Source organism: Streptopelia decaocto, assembly GCF_964273445.1.
Source record: "Streptopelia decaocto genome assembly, chromosome: 1".
NCBI classification, from domain to species: domain Eukaryota; kingdom Metazoa; phylum Chordata; class Aves; order Columbiformes; family Columbidae; genus Streptopelia; species Streptopelia decaocto.
The window spans coordinates 77,274,590-77,295,615 of record NC_138663.1 but is presented as its reverse complement, the minus strand read 5'-3'; the positions used below and the strand labels follow the sequence as shown (position 1 = coordinate 77,295,615).

The window sequence follows — 21,026 nt, the reverse complement described above, 5'->3', positions numbered from 1 at the left end:
ATAAATTTGCTGTTTTCTGTTTGGTAGAGTGATCTAATTTCTGGAAGAAAAAAAGCAGCATCAAAAAGTATACTGCTTATGCTATGTTTCTAGAGGTATCAATTTAATTAGCCTTTTTCATTAACTTGCACTGTTGTGTCATTAATAGCAATTAGGCTTTTTTGTCATGCAGGCATCAGTGTGCTTTGACTTCTCAAAATTACTTGTTTCTAGTTCAAATCATAACTTGTTTAACTTGTTTGAATTTTAAAAATTTTCCATCAAAAGAGCTTCTGGATACAATGCAGCATAAAATAACAGTGGTGATTAAAAAAAAAAAAAGGTGGACCTAGTAACTACCAACTTAAAAAGCATTCATAAATAAATCAGTAGCTTTCACTCTGGAGCAAAATGTGGAAATTCCATCCCTCAGTTAACCCATGTTTAGCTTGGGGGTGTATATTGCCAGAATCATTGTTTCTCAGTCCAAAATATAGGAATGTTTCTCAAAGCCAGCAAAATCAACTAATACTTCTTGTTCTTGGCTTTACTAACTTGATGCCCTGTTGCCAAAGAATCAATTAGGCATTCACAAGCTAGTGCTTAAGCTGTTCCTTTCTCTCTTTTTATTTCATCTGGACTCTTGCATGCTAGGAATTTCTGAGTCTGCTTAAAGTAAGAGATCTCCTCTAGCTAAACTTCCCTGAAATCATTTATAACATAACTTTGCAACCTGTTTGTATGTATTGTTTTCTTTTCTTCCACCTTGGCTGCAAATTCTCTCAGGTCTCCGCTGGTTCATCCGCCAAGCCATGGATGCCGCTCGACTCACAACAGCCCAATTCACACTGCTACTGGCTCACGACTTACTCAGAACTTCTCTGTGTCTGTTCCCACTCTCATCTACACTGGTACGAGACTGCTCAGACTCAAGAGCTGGGGAGAGGCAGGCCACAGGCACAGTGGTCACAAAGTGCAGGCAGGCAGGCAGTGTAGGCAGGTACCACCCATCTTTTCTCCCTCATTTTCTCATGGAGACACCTTCTGTTGTCAGTAAAGAACTCCTTTATGTGCAGCTGCTGAAACAAAGGCGATAGTTTCTTGAAAATGCATCGGAGTCTCTTCCACAAAGCCACACTCTTCATTTCTTTTGATGTGTACTTCCTAAGAAATTAAGTAAAAATAAGTTGGTGTATCTGGGGAACATTCACTATTTTACAATAATTGGAGGAAATAACATTTTGATTTGAGTTCATGATTGCTTTCAAGCACAACTCAGATATGGTATTTAGGTTTTAAAATGGTTATAGGAAGGGTATGTGCAATTTGTGGAAGAGATGGTTTTAGAGAGCAGGTAAGTCAATCTGTGCATAAGTGAACTGTTTGTCAATATAGATGTTCCCTTAAGATTCTCCTCTTTGCTCTGTTTTTAGCTGTGGCATGCTGCTGATGCTATAGGATAAGGAAACATTTTTTTTTTCCTTAAAATGCATATGTGTGTACATACATAAATGTATGAATATGTATAAACACAAATATAATTTGAAATCATTTTTTCTTTATTAAACTAACTCAAGGCATTGTGTTTTTGATCAGATTTTTAAGCCATAAACTCTTTTTCAGTTTTTTCTTTTGCATATTTTTTTTGGTGACATCTCATGCCTTTCATTTGGCTTAATTGTTTCATTGTAGATTATCAGCATCTATCTGCAGAATGCTGAATGGGTAAAACAGAATTTCTTTGCCTCTGGCCTCATCCCCAGTCTTGCACCTAAAGAATAGCTGCTGGCCCTGCCCCAATCCCATCCTGGTGTTTGGATCATGCTGCTGTCAGCCAGGTCCTTTGGCACAGGATTACTGAACATGTTTCCACCTTCTTCTGGCAGGATTCCCTTCAATGAAGATCCCAATCCCAATACTCATTCATCAGGACCCTCCACCCCTCTGAAAAACCAAACCTATTCCTTTTCACCTTTCAAGTCCTACAGTCGACAGTCCTCTTCTTCTGACACAGATTTGAGTTTGACACCCAAAACTGGTAAGGCGCTTCCACCCACTTTTCGTTTAATTTGTGTTTCTCTTTTTATATTTTCATTCAACCCCTTTTTGCTTTTTGGCATTGAGTTATCAAAATGATGTGGAATTGGAGACTTCAGGTAGCACACTTCGAGTTTGAAAGAGTTTCTGTAAGGTGAAAATTTAAATCCTGCCTATATTTCCACTATTCTGGATAACATTAAAATGACATTTGTAACGCAACTCTATTCAAGTCAAAATAGAACATCTCAGAGTGTTAAGGGAGTTCTAAGTAATTGCCTTTTTCTTATTTCCTCCATTTCATATTACAAATCATGGGAGAACATTTCCAACCACAGTGTATTAATGGCAGTATTACTAAAGCTGTGTAGTCTTCAGGCCTAACATGTTGTGCCACAAGTATATTGTACACATATCTCTGTGATTTTTAACTCCTTTTTGCAAGTGTGATACTAGAAATGTAGCAGCTGCTGTCTTTTTATTCTCCTTGGTATATGGAAATGGCTTTACATATGCAGTATGCATTCTGAAAGTAACTTACACTCCAGCCATCTTCAAAAAGCATTTTTCTTTCTCCATTGGTCTATCATAATTTCTTCAACTTCTTGTTTCCTCCCTCCTTATTTTTTAGTCTGTGGTTAGAATCATGTCAGTAACAATGTCAGCACAACTCAAAGAATTATTGCCTGTTTATTCTCAGTTATGTGACCAATGCACTGAGTTTTGCTACTGTAGGGCAAAATATTTTGCAGAATTGTTTATTATAAAAGTTTGATTGCTTTTTAAATGGTGTTTTAAATTGTGGTATTTGAAGCTCAGAACATTATTGTCTCCATCTAATCTAGACAATTTTTAAGCATATTAAAGTATTTGATTCAGCTTTACTGGGTAGCACACCTTTCAATAATTTTTGCAGGCAGATAAGCTAAATGTTGCATCCAAATGCAATTATATTAAGTATTTTACCCAGTTTATTCCCTTGGTATCTGTTAAAAAATGTTCCCAGTGAGGAGCTATCTTTCTTAGTACTATCTTCTCTGTCCTGTTTTTAGTCAAAGAAAAGCACACTTTTTTTGTTAGTCCTTTTGTGTACATAATGACTTTTGTTGATAACCTGTAGTGGTCTCCTGTTTAAAGGACCTACAAGTATAACTGGGTACTTATTATGTAGGAGAACCACAAATTCATGTGTTTGGCATTCCTGAATATTTGAAAACCTGTGGTAAGGATTTAAATGTAACATAGATGATCGTCTTTATCAAGGTTCTGGATTTATGAAGGTGGCAACTGACTGTGAATTTGTCAAGTTTTTAAAGCCACAACCTTGTTACCATTCCTGGCAACGTTATGTGGATGGATGGACCCTCTTGTCTTTAGTCAGTTCATTCAGAACTGAAAGTAGTTGGTACCTCTTAGGGATTTTTCAAATATATAAAGATACCTTTTAGCTATCTTTTTAGTATCAAAACCAACAGTGGGCATACTTTTGCTTGCTAGCACTGTCTTTGTAGCAGCTGTAACTCTACTGAAACTTGTTTTAAGAGGATTTGGTGGCTGCATTAAAAAATTTCCTATCTTGATGTCACATACTAGATTTGAATCTTATTAGCTTAAGAGCAAATGAGCTGTTTGTTTTATATTTTACCAAAAATTTGATGATGTGCAGAAGATACTTCCATAACATATTAAATTCAGTATGTTGTCATTAAACACTTCACTGTATATGTTTAGGCATCTGTTGTCATTTCCTAAGACTGTTATTAAGTTGGAATATTTCAATGTGAAAGTTGGTGGTGGTAGTTGAAAAAGAAAAAAAAGGCAAACGTCATGTGGCATATTAAACATTATCAAATTTGCTGTACACATTACTCAGATTGGCTGATAGGAAAAATGAAGTATTTGGTGATGTTTCCGCAGTATGTTATATTACCTCTATTTCTCAGTCAGGTAGCTAGTGTGTTCATTCACGTGTTTGAGGTGGAGACTAAACTGGAAAAAGAGTGCAGATACCACAATTTCACAATATGAATAACTAAATAGAAGAGATTGAAGCTTGGATATGCTTAAGTATCTAGTTTTCAATAGCTCCAAATCAGAATAATATTACCATAATGCCTTTTGTAAAGTACAGTTGTGATTGTGTTATCTATTCTAGTCTATATCTGGTCTAAATATGAAGAGAAATCATTCTGTGATGAAAAAGCTTGTTTTGGTTTGAAGTTAGACTTCTGTGAATAGTGATGTGTTTTATGCCACTGCAAACTAACAAAATATCAACTTGACAAAAAGCATGACATATTGCAATCAGGTAGTACATTTTGATGTGATATAGTATATGTTTGGAGGAAATTGAGAAGGTAGGAACTCCTTTTCTTTGTGGGAACTTAAAATTCTGCAAGATTTACAACTCTAAAATCATAAAAAAAATCCATGACTTCTCTGGAAAATATCTTTTTATACCTATATACCTATATATAACATATGTATATAAAACATAGATTAAGTATGTGAGAAGACTGTGTTATTTGGCCTTTACTCCATAGTATTTATTATCAAATTTTGTATAAAATTTAAAATACATATTAGATTAGCATGGCTTAAAAAAAAAAATTCAAAATAAAGTTAATCAGGTCATGATTTTGGAGAACATGTTTCTCATTGACATTGTGGAGTTGTGTTGTCATTCCATTTCTTTGTATGTTGAGAAATAATTTAGCAGTAAGGGCTGGTTCATTTGGAGAAAAAAATGCTTCATTTTGATTTCTTCCGTCTGTTTCTTTAGTCATCTTCTGAATCTACATCTCTTTGTCTCTATTACTTTCCTCCACAGCACCTTCCCCACAGGGACCTAGGATTTTCCTGTTTCCCAGCTCCCCTACACTCTCTTGTGATTCCCCACATCTTAAAAAGTCCTGTCTCCTCCTCTCGGGGTCTGCCCTTAACCCTCTACACTCTAGCCATGTCAGCCCAGTTGTTCTGAGGAAAAGTGTTTCTTTCACTGAAGAGCTGCTTCTGGCTGCTTCTGGTAGGATCAATCTATTATGGCCTTTTAAGCAAACTTTTAAGAAAATGTTGTTGTTATTTGATATGGGGGCATTTAACACACAGCCTTCTATAACCCTATGTTTTTGTTCAGTTAGCCTCTGAAAACTGCTGGCTACATGACTATTCATATCATCTCGTGCCTCTGCCCCAAAAGCTCAAAACAGCTTCAGAGCTTCTTATAGGATTTGAAACGTATGTAGTTCATGCTACAGAACTTTCTCCTTTTCCCTTGCAAAATTTTCTTTGGTAATTTAACTAAAATAATTTATTTTTTTTAATCCCTCTCATTCCCTTCACTTTGTTGTTCCTGTATTTTGCATGGAACAAGCACTTGCTCATTAATTCATTCATAATTTATTGAAATAATGGCTATCAAAAGGCTAGCAACTCTGCTCTTAAAATTAAGCTTTTAAAAAATTTTTAAAGCCCATACAAACTTTATTTTTACTGCCTCCTTTTCCATTTCACTGACATGCATTATTTTCATAGTGTAAATAGTTGATACTACTACTTTTTTCTGTAGAAACTATTTTTGATCAGTTTGTATTTTTTTTTAGTTTGTTTTATGTCCTGTATTTATGCTATGTTTGTCTGTATTAAATATTGTATAGTCCCTGACAATGATGTCTAGAATCAATGTCAAATAGTAAAAGCAATTTAATCTTGTTTAATGGGACTATATACATACTAATATTTTTGTTTCCTTATCCAAGAACAGCTAAAAATATTTGTTAAAAATATAGTATTTTATATATAATTATATGGTAATGATAGCTTAGTAATGTTTTGAAAATGTTAGGAATGAATTAACATACATTATTAAGTCTGGTATTATTTCCACATCTCCTAGTCTTCAGCTAAAACAAAAACCAGTACTTTGATATATATGTACAATCTCATTCATGTTTATTAGATGCTTGATCAGAGGAAGAATGAAACTAGCAAGGAGATCTTATATTAAAGTAGTTACAAATTCTGTAAAAGAAAACCTTGGCTTCATTCATAACTGTTTGCACTGTGGTATTTGTATTTCATGCTCTTGACACATTTTTTTGTTCTTTATCCCGTGATTTTCTATACAACTTAGGTGTTTATTTTTGCTTTGTCAAGTTAGCACTGATGGTTTTAGATACAAGAAATACCAATTATAGTATGTTTTTAGGCATGAAATATTACCAAGAAAATCTGATTCACCAGCATTGTGTTTACTTTAGGAAAAACACAATCTTGGTATGTGTTTATTTTTTACTTTTGTGATTTATAACCGTAGAGCAAATAACTTACTGTCATACATATAACCTGCATCTTGACACACTCAGTTAAGAGTACAGTTCCTTTAAAACAGAGAATTCAATAGCAAATATATTTTTGTATCTAATAAACTTTCCATCTCTTCAGAAAAGCTCCTGTACTGGGAGGTAGGAGTGGGAGCAAGATATATGAAAGAAGGAAAGAGATAATTACCCATATTATGCAAAATTGGAATTTATTTCTTTTCATTTACAAATAATCTGCAGGTTATGTGTGTGGAAATAGAGTAATCAAGTAAGTCTGGCAATTTTAAATGCTGAGCAGTAGTCCTTAGCTTATTTGAATGAATCAGATGAGTGAATATTTCATTGCATAGATATTAAAGAAAATAAAAACAATTGGTCTTTGTTTTCAGAGTTTATATTTCCAGTCAGAGGATGTGCCTTGCCTATGCAATTTTGGGTTTGGTCCCAATTATGCATTATATAGCCACTGCTGTGGTTATGTGTACCATCTCCTCCTAGTGGTTAGGAAAGCTGATTTAATCACTCTGAAACTCTCAGAAAGCCAGATTTTTATTACTTTAAAAAAATGATAGTAGACAGAGATATTTGACTGTAGAGCCATCTAGCAGAGAGGCATCATTCAACAGGATGGAATTAATGATGACTTTGCAGCCCTTTTTGATAAGGGGCGAAAATGTGATTATGTAGAAACTTCCTGTGAACAGCAGAAAAGGTAGATCTATCTTGAAATCATCAGCAAAACTCCCAATAGTAACAGGAAAACAAAAATGGGAGTTGGAAGTTATAGGCAATAATTGCAAGCCCAGATCTTTGTCTTTGTATTTTGACTTTTTTTTTTAATTCAGGTTAACAGCAGAAAAAGATCTCGGATCGGGAGGTTTTGTCCAAATGCTAAAAAAAACACTGCTAGTCATGTGAAAACCAAACCCCAAAACACCATGTGTGTGTCCCCCAAATTAAACTGTGATGCTCAGCATTTTCTTCTGAAAATTAAAATGATGGGGATAATTTGACAGTTTTCAATCATTATTTTATATAAGTTTAAATCAAAGTTTGATTACAAATTATAATATATGTTTCTTTGAATGTCATTTGTACTGATACTCTTCAGGAATGGGCAGTGGGAGTGCTGGAAAAGAAGGGGGGCCATTTAAAACTCTTTTAAGACAACAGACTCAGTCAGCTCTGGAACAAAGGGTAAGGCATTTTATATCTATATTTCTGATCTACTAAAGTGAAAATTTAGCTTGTAATAAGTTAAATGTTTCCTGTTACTGTCTGTTTAAAAATATGCGTAATTTTAAGATCTGAAAACTTATGGCAAATGTTGAATGTTTAATAACCCGTTTATACACAAATTATTTAAATTTTAATATATTACTAAATCATTAAGAAAAGTGGAGCAACAACCGCAATGTGCACAGCACTCAAGTGATTACAGTTGGTGTTATAAGAAACATATAGTAAAAATTGCTGCTATTTAGTCTCTCTAAGTCACAGATGCATGTAGAAGTTTAATACTTTACCATCATGTATTTAGTTAAGTTTTTACGGAAGCCACACACAGAAACATTGGAATAGCTTTAAAAAGGTGAAAATCCCATTTATCATTGCAAAAACTTTCGGTTTTGAAAAAGTGTTGGTGCATAATTTAGGCTTCATTCTACTACATGAAATGGTGTGCATGTAGCCTTGAAAAATAGTGACTGAAACCTAAACCACTTCCCAAGCAATAAAAGGGTTTCATGAATTTACAGCTTTTTGAAGAACCTCTGTAGGACTAAAAATGCCATCTGTTGTTATGCTGAATAGACTGTATAATAAAAATGGTGGTTTTAATTATTTGTTTAAATTTTGGAAATGAGCCTTTGCAACTTTTTTTTTCAATAGATCATATACTGTTTTTGTGAAAATGTTGTTAGGGAGATGTCTTGAAGGAACAAATGTGAATGTTTCCTATTCAGAAATAAATTCCAGTTTAATTATAATATCTGAATCTGAAGTACTCACATAGAACCATATATGTTTATTGAAAATAAAATCAGCTACATCTGTGAAATATAAGTGAATAGCTCCTATTTTGAGTAAGTGGATGATTCTCTTCTCATTTTTTGTGTTATCCATTGCTAAGGGAGGATCGCCTCATAGGTTCTGTAGAAGGCGGGTATGTTCCAAAACATTGTGTGACTCTTTTTTCAGCCCATTTTTCTTGTGTTGAGGATTTCTAAACAATTATTTGAATTTTTTTTTTTTTGTGAGGTTTTGCACATTTCTTTGTAAACTTGTTTATGCAGGTTTTTAACAATATTTGTTGTTATTCTTAAGAACATTTATCAGAGTGACCTATTTTTGCTTAATATTTTGCATGTTGGTACATTTCAGTTAAAATTTTAATTTCTCTTTAAGTACAAATTCACGGCTTTTTGCTTTTAATGTTTTAGTTTGAAAAAAATGCTTTAAAATGAGCCTTTTCTCTGTTTATGTTTGGTTTTGCTAGCATTTCAGACATTTCATGGCTGATCTGTCATTTCCTTAGGAAGGTTTTTAAAACAATTAAAAATTTAAATTAAGAGCACTTATATATGTAGAGCTTGAATTATTTGCACGTTGTTTTGATAAGGCCTGTATATTGTCTAGTGGAAAAAATATGTAAAATGGGAGACATGTTGAGGCTGTTATTGATGATGTAGAAAAGCATGCAGACTGTTAATTGATACAAAAATTATGTTCCTACTGTCTTTTTGAAAATCTATTGTTGGATGTGTTTTGGTATGGTTACCTCTTATGTTTACCTTAAGGTTGAGTTACTTAACTAGAATGAATAACACAGGTTATTTTGTCTGTTTTAGTGTTTCACACAGAAATAGTGCACTCTAGTTACTTTTCTGGATTAGTTAGGGTAGCACTTATTTGGGAAAACAAAGAATAAATTCAAACATGTATTTCCACATGTATTAGATATATCATAAGTTCTTTTGAGTCTTAGTTCAGTTTATTTGGGTATATGGTAAATTACCTAAGATATAAAGATATAAAGCCAGTTAATTTAACTGGATGTCTCCACAGCTGCTTTTTTTTTAATTAAATGTGGTTTTAATGTGTTACTTATATACCCTAAATGCAAACCAGAACAGATATTGTTGGAAGGGTAATATTACTCCATTTCTTCCAGGGAAAATACACCAGCTGTGGAAAACTCACATACGTGTTATGTTGTATATTAATATATTTTTAGCAATTCCCAGGATGCCTGTTGATAACAAGTGTAGCTATAGCACAGCTATGTTTGTCTATATTTTTATCTATAAATGTATACACTATATTTCCATCAGTGGGAAAATTTGAGCTTACTTTACTCATAAAAACTTAGCCTATGTTTTGTAGCAATGGCCAAATGCTGCTCTGGATGGTATTTTGTATCTCTGTTGACCTCAACTTGGACATATGCTGTCTTATTCGTCCACATTTGCATTCTGCAAGTGCTTGAGAGATCTTTACTGCTGCCTTTTCAAAATGGAGATCTGTTGATCTTCATCTCTGAAGAGCACTGCTAGATACCTGTTGTGTTAGAGTGCAGTTCTCTCTGATTCTTTTGGCTGAAATGCTGATTTCAGCAGCTTTTTTTTTTCCCAGCAACTTCTTGTTACTATCCAGCCCATCCCCTCAGTTCAGTCGAAGAAAAATTCTAAGATTGTTTGGCCATTTCGTGAGATGGCACAGTAAATGTGCTTAGAGTACAAATAATTCAACCAAGAAATTAACAGTATGTTAACACGGACCAGTTTCCCACTGTGGTTCAGCCCCAAAAGCTCTATGAACATACCTGAGTATTGTGAGCATTGTCTGAAGGAGTGGTACAACGATGGGAATGAGTGAATGGCTGGAAGAGAATCTTGAGAACTGCTTCAGCTGGCACTAACACCAAATGATATGTGTGTGTAGCCTTGTTCCATGTGCTTTTGCATTCTTTTGTGTGTCTTTGTATGAAATGTAGTTAAAAAAGAGGAATACTAGCAATACATGTATGCATAGACAAAATAATTTTAAAGCATTGTATTAAATGAATATTTATGAGGATTTTATTGTAACCTTATCAGACTTCCCCAAATGCCAACTGTAAAATCTCTGTAGTTGCAGGGCTTTAAACCAGTGACAGTTCTTTCATGGTCTCTGCAGTCAGTGACTGTGAGTTGGTATTTGTAAAATGATTGACCATTTTCAGTTGTAGCTTAGAAACTTAAAGATTATTAGAAACTTTAAGATCGTCGTGGCTTCTAACACATGGGAATATTCTCTCCTTGCATCACCTTGATGTAAGGATAGTCCTTTGCAAATTACAGTAGCAGAGGAGGTGTATAATGTGGAAACACTCCCATCTGTTTTCCATGGAGTAAGTATCGCTTTATGGTTTTGAAGTATGAGAGCATACCACATGTAATTGAGGCTGGAACTTGTATTTGAGTAACATAATATTTAAAACTCCAAAACATCTAAATGAGCTTAAAAAATAGAAAGGCGGGGAGGGGGTGTCGAACATCATAGAAACTGATGGAATTCCATCTGCGTGAGAGTGAATGAGGTGTTGCTAATGGAGTAAAAGCACGTCAGAAAGGTTCAGTGAGTCAGCCAGATGTGTCTGTGGCTGAAATTAACTGATAGGACATAGTGTGTATGGTATGGTAGTATAGACTTACGAGTGTCAATATATTGTTTGAGATAAAACCATGTTATTACTGCAAAGTTTTATTCCTGGTTTGAAGTGCAGGCCATCAGGTAAGCTGGAAGTCTGAACATGTTAAAATTACTTGCAATACTTAGCCTTATGAAAATGAACAAAAAATGAAAGCAATTTCTGAATCTCCATATAGATTAAAAAGCATCAGATTTGCTTATGTTTTAGAGCACGGAGTATCATTCACTTTGTTCACTACATACTGCTTTAGCACAATGTAAGTGTTGAGTATATATGTATGTATAAAATATAAATGTAGTATAGGCTTAATGGAATGTAATGTAGATAGACTTTCATTGATTTTGATAGTTCTGGGAAAGCTAATTATTTTTAATATTATCAATGTGGGTAACTATATTCAAGGGACAGAGCAAGCATGTATGTTATATATTTAGGTACAAGTTATGCAGAATGAGTATTATGGAATTATACAGGGACAAATATTAGTATACTTGTGAATCACTAAACAGTTGACATAACAGAGCCACAGTGAAAGAGGTTTCTAACAAAGTGTTGATGTACTGCATTTTTTCCATTTTGCAGCTTGAAAGACGTACAGAAAAGGCATTCAGACCGTATTGTAGTCAGAGGTTTCTGACTTCGGATAAATTGCAAAGCACTTTGTGATCTTTTAGATCTTTTAGAACCTTCTAGGGGAATCTTTCCTGTAGTCCTCTCTAGAGATCCATCAGTGTTCCTGCACACAGATTAGCCAAGCAGGTTTGCAGAGTCCTATGGTGAAATCTTCCTACTTTTTAATTGCATGTGCATAAGGCACAACTTCTGGACTTTTGTGGGTTTTGGGGCTTTTTTTTTTTTCAGTCCTGTTTGTTGATCCTATAATTGCTGATTTCGAAGTTTTTCTCTTAATTTCGAAAGTCTAAGCCAAATGAAAATTTAGAAAACTTGAAGTTTGTAGGACCTTTAAAAGTTGTACAAGTTCTAATGACTAGAGCAGGAAGAAGTCTGAAGTATTAATTTTAAAATCAACATTGGGCTTTAGTTTAAGAGGACTTTTCATGCCATGTATTGCTGGAAGAACTGTGATCCTCATTTAATCTGCATCATATATACTGTTAAGATAGAAGCTCAGTTGAACTGTACTGTTGCAAGTGCTTTAAATATGTGAGAAAGGAATCTATACTATACTTTCTCTCATATAAAATTATGGTGTTTATTTTAAACATTTAGCCAGTCATCATGACTATACAAACCATTATTGCATGATTTTTCTTTTTTTTCTCTATGCATTTACTATTGATGAACATAAATCTATTACCTTTCCCCCATAAATGTGCTGTTACATGTTTATTAGACATTCCATGGAACGTCTGTAGAAAATAAAAACTTTCAGTTTTGGGCTCACCTCCTTTAAATATGACTGTTTTGCTTTATCACTTGTGTAATGAAAAATACTGTTACCTTGCCTCTTGTATGGACTGCATTTTTGAGTAGCTGCTGAAACTTAATAATTCTTCATTTTGATTATGAATTGGTAAAAACTAATTTATGCAAATGATTTGGAAGTAAATTTCCCTAGTTTAAGAACTTAAAGTTGTATATTGAAGACTGATGCTTTATCCTAGAAGATGGATATTTACTTGTTACATTTAGAGCTTGTGACACTAGCAGAACAGTCTGATAATATTTTTTAGGTATGTTTTCCTGTTATAAGACATTTGTCATTCTTGCAAGACTGCAGTTTGTTTTACCCTGTGCTTGAGGATCAAACTGCAGTCAGTTGTAATAATAAGAACTAAAAAATGGAGAAAAATGTTACTTTATTTGTATTAGCTAATGAAAGTAGAATTATGTTGTTTAGCTGCCATCCTAAAAGTGGACCAGTAGAGGCTTTGTTAAAACAAATATGTCAGGTTTTGATTATTTATTAATATTGTGCTGAGATACAACTCTATGGGGGAAAAGTATTCTTACATTGTATAATACTTCTGCTTATATTATACGGTGGGTATATGAAGACGTATGGTTATGAGTGCTTAGTAAGCCTGCAGGATGCGTTTGGCCTAATGTAGTTGCTTTGCTTGTATTTCAGGGAAGTTATCAATTCACTGCATGTTTGTTGGCAATCAGCAGTGGTTGGTAAGCAGTCATTTGATGTTTGTTTTTAATCATAACAGGAATTTCCATTTTTTACCTTGACGACCTTTCCACCAGGCTTTCTTGTCCACGTTGGTGGTGTTGTCAGTGCACGGTCCGTGAAGCTCCTGGATCGCATTCACAATCCTGGTATGTTAACACAAGAACAACTTCCTTGCCCAAGTCCTGTTGTAATGATCATGTACTTCTAATCTTTATGACTTGATAACGTATCAGTATTTGAATAGGTAAAAATCTATTCTAACAGTGTATATTAAAAGCAATATTTTTTCAGACAATCATTTAAGCTTGACAAGTAGTAGTCATTCAGTGGGTATGTTTTTAGTGAGAAACTTTTCAGCAAGTTAATGAAATAAAGTACTGTGAATGCAGTAACTCTGCACTAAAAGCTCTCTTTGAATTTTGAGGGGTTAATTATTTTTTTACTACTTTTTAATATTAAAACGTGATGCAAGTTTTCCATTCAAACAAAAATGAGATGAAATACTTGAACCTAACTATGAATGTTTTTTAATTTTCAGCTCATTGAAATCCTTAAAGACTAATGACTACAATTTAGCTCAGTACATATTCTTAACCTCTACCTTTGCAGCTTGCTTTGTCTTCTTAAAAACATGTACTCAGCTGGACCTTAAGAATTTGATTTGGTATTTACCTGGGAACCCCAGTACTGGAACATGTGTATTTTGCATGTCCTAGTTCTGACATCACAATTAGGTGACCTTTGACTCTTAAGACTTTGTTGTTAATATTCACTGAGAGAAGCGGAAGAATACTCTGTAAAAAGTTGGCGTTAACAGCCCACTTAAAAATGCAGACAGAGGAGAATAAAAAATAGCACCTGTAGTGGTTTTATGTGCACTAGTCAGGAGTAATAAAACAAAGTTTGTGCAAATGCATCTTTAAAAGCAATTAAAAATATATATATATTTTTACTTTTTTCTTTCTTCTTCCTGTGGGCCAAGGCAAGTAATTCTGCAAGCAGATAGATTGTTGTTGATCTAAAGATTCAGTAAACTAACAACATAAGGTAACATCCGAGACTTAATTTGAATTAAAAAAATCCCTTAAAGTAGGGGGTTTTAAAGCATATGAGTATACGGTATCATTTTTTTTTTTTTCATATTTCTAAAATTTATTTACGCAGTGGAGAAAAGATTTCAGAGAAATGTTGAAGTATAATTTATATGTGAGTCCTCCTTTTCTTTGCCACAAAGTTGTCTTAGGCTTCTCTATTTTCAATGGATTTCTGATACAGGTCACGTATGTATAAAATATGTGTGATAAATTTATTTAAGAAAAAGAAAAAATCAATTTTGCTCAGAAGGTCTAAAAACTAATTTCTTGCATTATGCACTCCTTTATTTTTACCAACTGACTGAAAGCAGTATAAGAAATAAGAGAAGATAGAGACGCGTATTTGCACAACTAAATTGGCCTTTGCAGTCTTTTTGTGGGACATATAGATTGCTCCTGACAAGTGACTGTAAGATGCATGAGACTTTGAACTCAGTATATTGCAAAACAATGAGGAAAAAAATGGGGGGGGGGGGGGGAACTGAAGGCACATAGATATGGGAGGGAAAGTGAAAAAGTAGAAAAAGAATTTCTGATATAGTGATGATCATACTAAGCATTTGAGTCAAATAAGTCTGTAAAATACTAAAGGAAAGAAAGAAACTGTCCAACGAGTAAACAGGAATGTGAAAGAGGAAAGAACATTTGAAGGTGGATTGAGAACTTGAGAATAAGATGATAATTGCTATATACTGTACACTTTGATCACGCCTAGTGCTAGATTGCTATAGCATGCTCCTTTTTTCCCTTTCTATTTCAGCCTCTTATTAACTCTGCTGTCTGTGTCTTTCCAGTTCCTGTGGAGTGGTGTTGTCAATTGTGTTCTTGTTGGTAGTTTTTTTTTCACTATTCTGCTCCTATAACTGATCTACTAATTTGCTGTTTTGAACTCAGCCTTTGTCGGAATTATGGGTAACACAAGATCATACAAACTGCTAGACTGGAATAGTTTCAATTCAGGTATTTTACTAGTCATTCAGTACTACATATGCTGACAGAAATTATGGCAGCTCAGTGAAGTTATTAGAAATGCTGTAGGATATTTAGGTTAATGCCACAAATTGAAATCTGTTTAATCATCAAAAATGCCTAAATGTCTTGTTTTAATGTTGTTAAAGGCTTTCTTTAAAATTGCAAAATGTTGTTTCAGTATAAAATAGTATTGCTAAGAATAATTTAATATCAATCTGGAAAGAGGAATGTTCAGATGATTATTTTGTAGTAGTTTTCAGCTCAGTGTCCATGAAGCAAGTAATTTAGGGAAAGATAATGGATTCTTATTTATACAGTTGGAATCATATCAGGTGTGAATTTTTTTTGTTGTTGGTTGGTTTGATTTGGGGAGGGCCGTCGCTTAGTTTTGGTTTGGCTTTGCATGAGCTTGCACTTTTTTCAAAGGTGACTGTACTTCTGTTAATTTCAGGAAATTGATGAATGTGTATGTTCTAAATAATAGATACAAAAATTGTCCGAGAGAACGGAATATAGATGAAGAGGACTATCTCTTTAAAGAGAAGAATAGCATTTAGTCTGGGATTTGTTTTATAAATCTTGTATTGTAAGGTGCAATCAACTTGCAGGACTTACAGCATAATTACTTGAACTTTTTAATCACTTTAACACCTAACTTGAAAAAAGCCCCAATATTCTATTTTTAATGCAGTTTTAGGGATCAAAGTGTGTAACTTCTTTGTGTAGCTGCAGAGAGAATGGATGAGTTGATGATGCAGTCTACATAAAAGCCGTATAGGGGAAGAGATAAAGCTTGAATATGTCTTGGTTCTGTAACGGAATTCTTTTCTTTCACAGAAATATAAACATACAGTGAATGTGCAAATTACATTTCATACTGTTGTCTGGGTGTAGTGTGGGGTACTTGTAAGAACACAGTAGAAAATGTCAATGTTTTTGCTAGTATCTGATGTGGCTATCATTCAGAATTAGTTGGAAAACGTTTAAGCTTGACCTTTTGCCTTTTTTGGGAGAATTTCCAAGTTGACTTCTTGTACGTCAGTGTGTGTTGATAATGGGAGATTAAGGCAGTTGTCAGAGGCTTTTCTGAACAGAGTGAGGGTGTCATGTTTTTCAGTAATATTTTACTGTACTTTGCTGCAACGTTTCCAGAGGACTGAATATTCCTAAGTGTTTTTATGGTTAATATGAATAGTGTTTGAATATTCTTTTTTGGAGCAGATGCACCCTTGTATTAATGAAATAATTTTCTTTGGGACTGTGCATTATTTTTCTGTTGGAGAGTTCTGTGTAGCTATTTATGTAACTGACCAAAGGGTGGTCACTGTGAGGTAGTATAGAATAGTATTGGTATGTTCTGTTAAAGATTCATTAATTAACAAACTTGGTATTTAAAATCTTTGTTTTAGAATTCTTTGCCTAATAGTAAGTAGTGCCGTTCAATTTATTCATGTTGATATAAGCCTCCCTGAAGTTGGGCTTACGGTTTGACAGCCATCATAGACTTTTCTGTGCACAAATGCTCCAGTAAAGCTGTTGCTTGCTTATTGCACGACTACAGTTTGGTTTCTAATTCATAGTACGTAAGAGAGAGGACCTTGGTCGTATGGAAAATTGTTGTTATTGCACTTAACTCTTCCTAATTTCAAAATAAGGGGCTTGCCGAAAACTATTACCTTAAAACAATATCTTTAATGGGTTACAAAGAGTTTTCTCAGACTTGTGATGTGTCACACTGTGGTTGCAAAGATGTAGTCATAGCACTTCTTGCCTGGCTCAAAATAACTTATGGTTAGAAGAAAACTAGAAGTTTCTGTTTGAAAGGACATTGTCCTAACTACTGCATAATTACAGGTAAACATGTTCACCTAAAGAAGGTACGGACAAAAATGTAGGAAGATGGGAGATAACACAAGTTCTAACTGACCGTAACAGGATTTTAGAAATAACTCTGGTTACGTGTTAATGGTTAAGATTGTTATCTGAGCTGAATTAGGTGCAAGAGATTTTTCTTCTAAGTCCTGACTGAAGTTCCTCAGTATGCCATGTTTCTTATAAAGAAATACCATTGTTATTTTTTTTCTCTGATGCAGTTTGCACTTTGGATTCTGTTAAACTGTGCATTTTGTACTAATACTTTCAGTGTTTTTGTAAGTTTTGAGTTTTGGTCTCTATTAATGTGGTCTCATTGAGATCCTGAATTCACTCTGGAAGACACTGTAGGAAGGGCTCATTGGATCTAGAAGTTCAGAGAGGTTTCTCTGACTAGTTTGTCTTAAACCAAAATAAACAGTTGTGAGTGTACAAAAATAATGAATGCAGAGGTTCTGTGGATGTAATAAGTAAAAGCCTGAGGAGCGCAAACAATGACTAGGAAATAGAAGGGCCAGTATAATTTTGTGCCAAATAATGCCATCCCGTTTCTGCAATTGTGCAGTGAGGTAGGGAGTCTGTGTGACAGCAAGAAAGCAGCAGTCTTGTCTGTGAACATCCATGTTTGTTGAGAGAAGAATTTTTTTGTTTAAAATTCTGTATGTTTTTCTTTCAAGGACTGTGTTAGATAAATTAGTAGTATCATTGCTGGTTTTAAGGTCCCAGCCAGTTTTTCTTGTTTAAAGCTTTAAATAGTACTTCTAGTTCGTTTTGTGATACTAGTTATAAAATAGATAAAATGTGGTTTAAGAAGACCTGTCTTGTTACAGCATAGTGTCTCCAGGCTTGGGTAATAGCCCCTTTGTAACTGTCATTTAAAGATGTCCTTTGAAGATTGCTCATGTTTTAAAATAAGTTGCATTTATTGCGCCAAGATGACAAAGCAACAGAGAGATACAAGGTAGAATAAGTAGTTTCTTTATTACCCAGCAGCTCTTCAAAGTGTCAGACCTTGCCCTTGTTACTGTAATAGGATCAATTAAACCAGATTCCTGGATCTTCTTTAGTGTCCCATTCATCTTATGATCAGAGGAACCTTATGCGCAGCTGGGAGGACTTCACTGTTATTGGGTGAATGACTGATTGAAATAATAACTAAAAGCTGGAGTAACAGTTACATATTTAGGCCTGGCACACTTATTTTCCAGAGACAAAATAATTTTTTATATTTAATATTTTGTTATGGCTGGGCAGTACTTTTGAGCTTTTATAATTCTAAGGAAGTTGGTGAAGTGTAAATCTTTATTTTAAGTGTTATCTTAATAGTTTAATTTTAGGTTTAATTTTTAATATATAAATACTCTGAACATTTTTTTGTCTTCAAATGCTGTATTTTTTGATTTTATTACAGTTTTTAAAAATTTTGTTTAAGTCGTATCACATAGTGGTTCCTTTAGCTAGAAATTAAATTGTTACTGCAGTTGTGGTATTATTGCAGGATTATTTTTTTTTTTAGATGAAACTGTTTTGCAGCTTGTGGTGTTCCTATGAGATCTTCAGCTACAATTAAAAGCAAAAATTCTAGGATGTATTACTGTTACAGCTGTGTAGTTAATGCTTGGTGGTATTTGCAGCAGATTTTGTTGAACTAGTTTATCAAAAGTTATTGCCTCAAAGATCACTTTTAATATTTAGAAAAGGATAAATTATACTGTAGCCCGTCAAAGTGATTCTTGCATGTTTATTCCTGAGATCAATTACATATATAACTTGCAATGTGTGACTGAATTATTTTATGTCACAGATGTTATGTCATAGTTGACTGTGAAATACTTGTGTTCAGAAATGTCAGTCATAGGGCTTACAAGATGCTAATCTTTAGGTATCTGAACATTTAAACTGTTCAAGGAATATTTACTTGAGGAACAAATGCAGGGAGACCTCTCAGGGCTTGCTGTCAGTGATGTTGAGAATATCATGTTGTTCAGGAATATATGGCTGAGATGACTCATTGTGAGTTAAGGTAGGAGTCCAAAAGCCCAACTTTGAAGTAGGATTTTTATAATTTCCTTTTAGGGGTGATATAGGTAAAAAACATGTCCAGATCCACTGTAGAATTCCTTAATGGAAGTATAATTCCATGTGTTTCTGTCTAAATTACAAATACATGCACCCATATCAGAGATACAGAAGCTATGGAGATTCTGTTAATTCTGTTTCATACTTAAAGTAACTTATTTTTTTTTTTCTTTTTTTCTTTTGCAAGAAAAAAAACAGAGTATTCTCTAGCCTCCTAGGAGTGATAGAGGTTTGTTAGGTTGCTTTTTTGTGTGTGTTTGTTTGTTTTCCATGGAATTCAGAATATAAGAAAGAATACAGGAGTTTTGATGGGAGTGTTATGAATAGGAACACTTTGCTGCTTCTCCATCTTGGGCTATATCTTGATATTAAAGCTAATGCTCCTCAATAGTGAGCTGCCACTAAGAGGAATGATGCCGCTTTTCTGTATGATTTCTGCTGTGTGCTCTTGCAGTCATCTGGTGGTCATATAGTGATTTGGCCTGACTGAGCCAATAGAAAACTAGCCCTGCAAATGAATGGGTTTGTGTTCAGTCAGTCAGCTGAAATAGCTCATCCTGTACGTGAATGAAAGCTGGATACAGTTTTAATCCTAAATGTTCTTAAAAGTGTTTCTTCTGTAATTGAAGAATTTCTTCAACATCCAAACTTAAACCTGCCTTGTTGCACATTCAGCAGTTTGGGCTTGAGGAGTGAGGTACATGCTCTGACCTCGTCCAGCAGAAAAGCACAAATTCAATATTATTCTCCAGGCTGAATGTTTTGTTTAAGCTTTTTAGGAGTAAGTGTACCTGTTCTATTCGGTGATGTGGTTGCACTGTTTTCTGCTGGTTTAGTGTATCTTAGTTTTCATTTGATAAATCCCAGTAATTTACTTCATTTCATTTTCATATATTTTAGTCTTTAAGATGAATGTAGGGAGTAATTTTTTAAAAGGATGGAGTGGCTTTGGAAATTTTTTGAGAGTTTTAGGTTAGTCTGTTCTAGATTTACTTACTTGCTACCCAAGTTTTGTATTTAAACTTTATAGACAAGATGATTTGGCTTTTTGTGCACTTATTTAATTGTTAAATATTTTAGAAACATGATAGGAAATTTCAATGTTGATGGGATAGCCAGAGCAGATTAAATTAAGGTCCAGGGAAGGGTGCTTGTAAACCTAAGAAAGGTGTCTCTTTAAAAGAAAAAAAAAACAAACCACACCCCACACATGAAAAAAGCAACAACAAAACCAACTACCAAAAATCCCTCACTTTTATCTGTAGAAGCTGTTGAATAGGTTGCAATGAAGAAGACAGAAGAATAAGGAGATAAGGAAGGTGTGGATAATGGCTCTGCCTAGTGACAGCCTCAAAGATAGCATTTGAAAGAATATTATTGGTGTCTCCATTGCCCTTTTTGAGACAACGGAACAATGAGTCACTTGGAGACTGTGAAAACTTTATAGGATGATTGTCCTCCTCATTTCAGAATGTTACATTATAAATGTAAATATTTCCTGAATTATACAATATTAAAATAGCTTGGACCATATAGTTCCTACTTAAAAGTAGTTGTCTCAGGGTGTCTAGGGATTCAGCTTAAAAAAAGTACCTCTTGAGTATGATCTGTGTAATCAAGAGACCATTTGTCTTTTTCTCCTGTTTTTAAAAATCTATATAGACCTATAATAATGCAGATTCTGGCTAAATCTTGAAAGGCCGTGCACAGGTGAACCTCTATAAATAACTTTGGAAAGGTGTTGCTTCTTATGAATCAGAAAGTATTGATAGTGTCTAGGATTCTTTTCAGATGGAAGATTTGGACAGGGCATTTTCCTATCAATAATAATACAGCCT

General features: G+C 34.1%; 1 protein-coding gene across 16 annotated transcripts in view; it reads left to right on the top strand.

The window, feature by feature from the left end:
- Positions 1-21,026, top strand: part of C2CD5 (C2 calcium dependent domain containing 5) — a gene marked incomplete at its 3' end in the record, with an annotated part of 70,590 nt that overhangs the window by 18,960 nt on the left and 30,604 nt on the right. For 6 of the 16 annotated variants that reach the window (XM_082044948.1, XM_082044946.1, XM_082044945.1 and 3 more), the window contains exons 8-11: positions 1,866-2,017; positions 4,847-5,041; positions 7,450-7,535; positions 13,209-13,317. In XM_082044948.1, the coding sequence (XP_081901074.1) occupies positions 1,866-2,017; positions 4,847-5,041; positions 7,450-7,535; positions 13,209-13,317 (542 nt within the window). Of the gene's footprint in view, positions 1-765; positions 976-1,865; positions 2,018-4,846; positions 5,042-5,214; positions 5,254-5,810; positions 6,292-7,449; positions 7,536-13,208; positions 13,318-21,026 lie in introns of those variants that run through there. The other 10 variants (XM_082044937.1, XM_082044951.1, XM_082044950.1 and 7 more) reach the window with 6 other exon arrangements.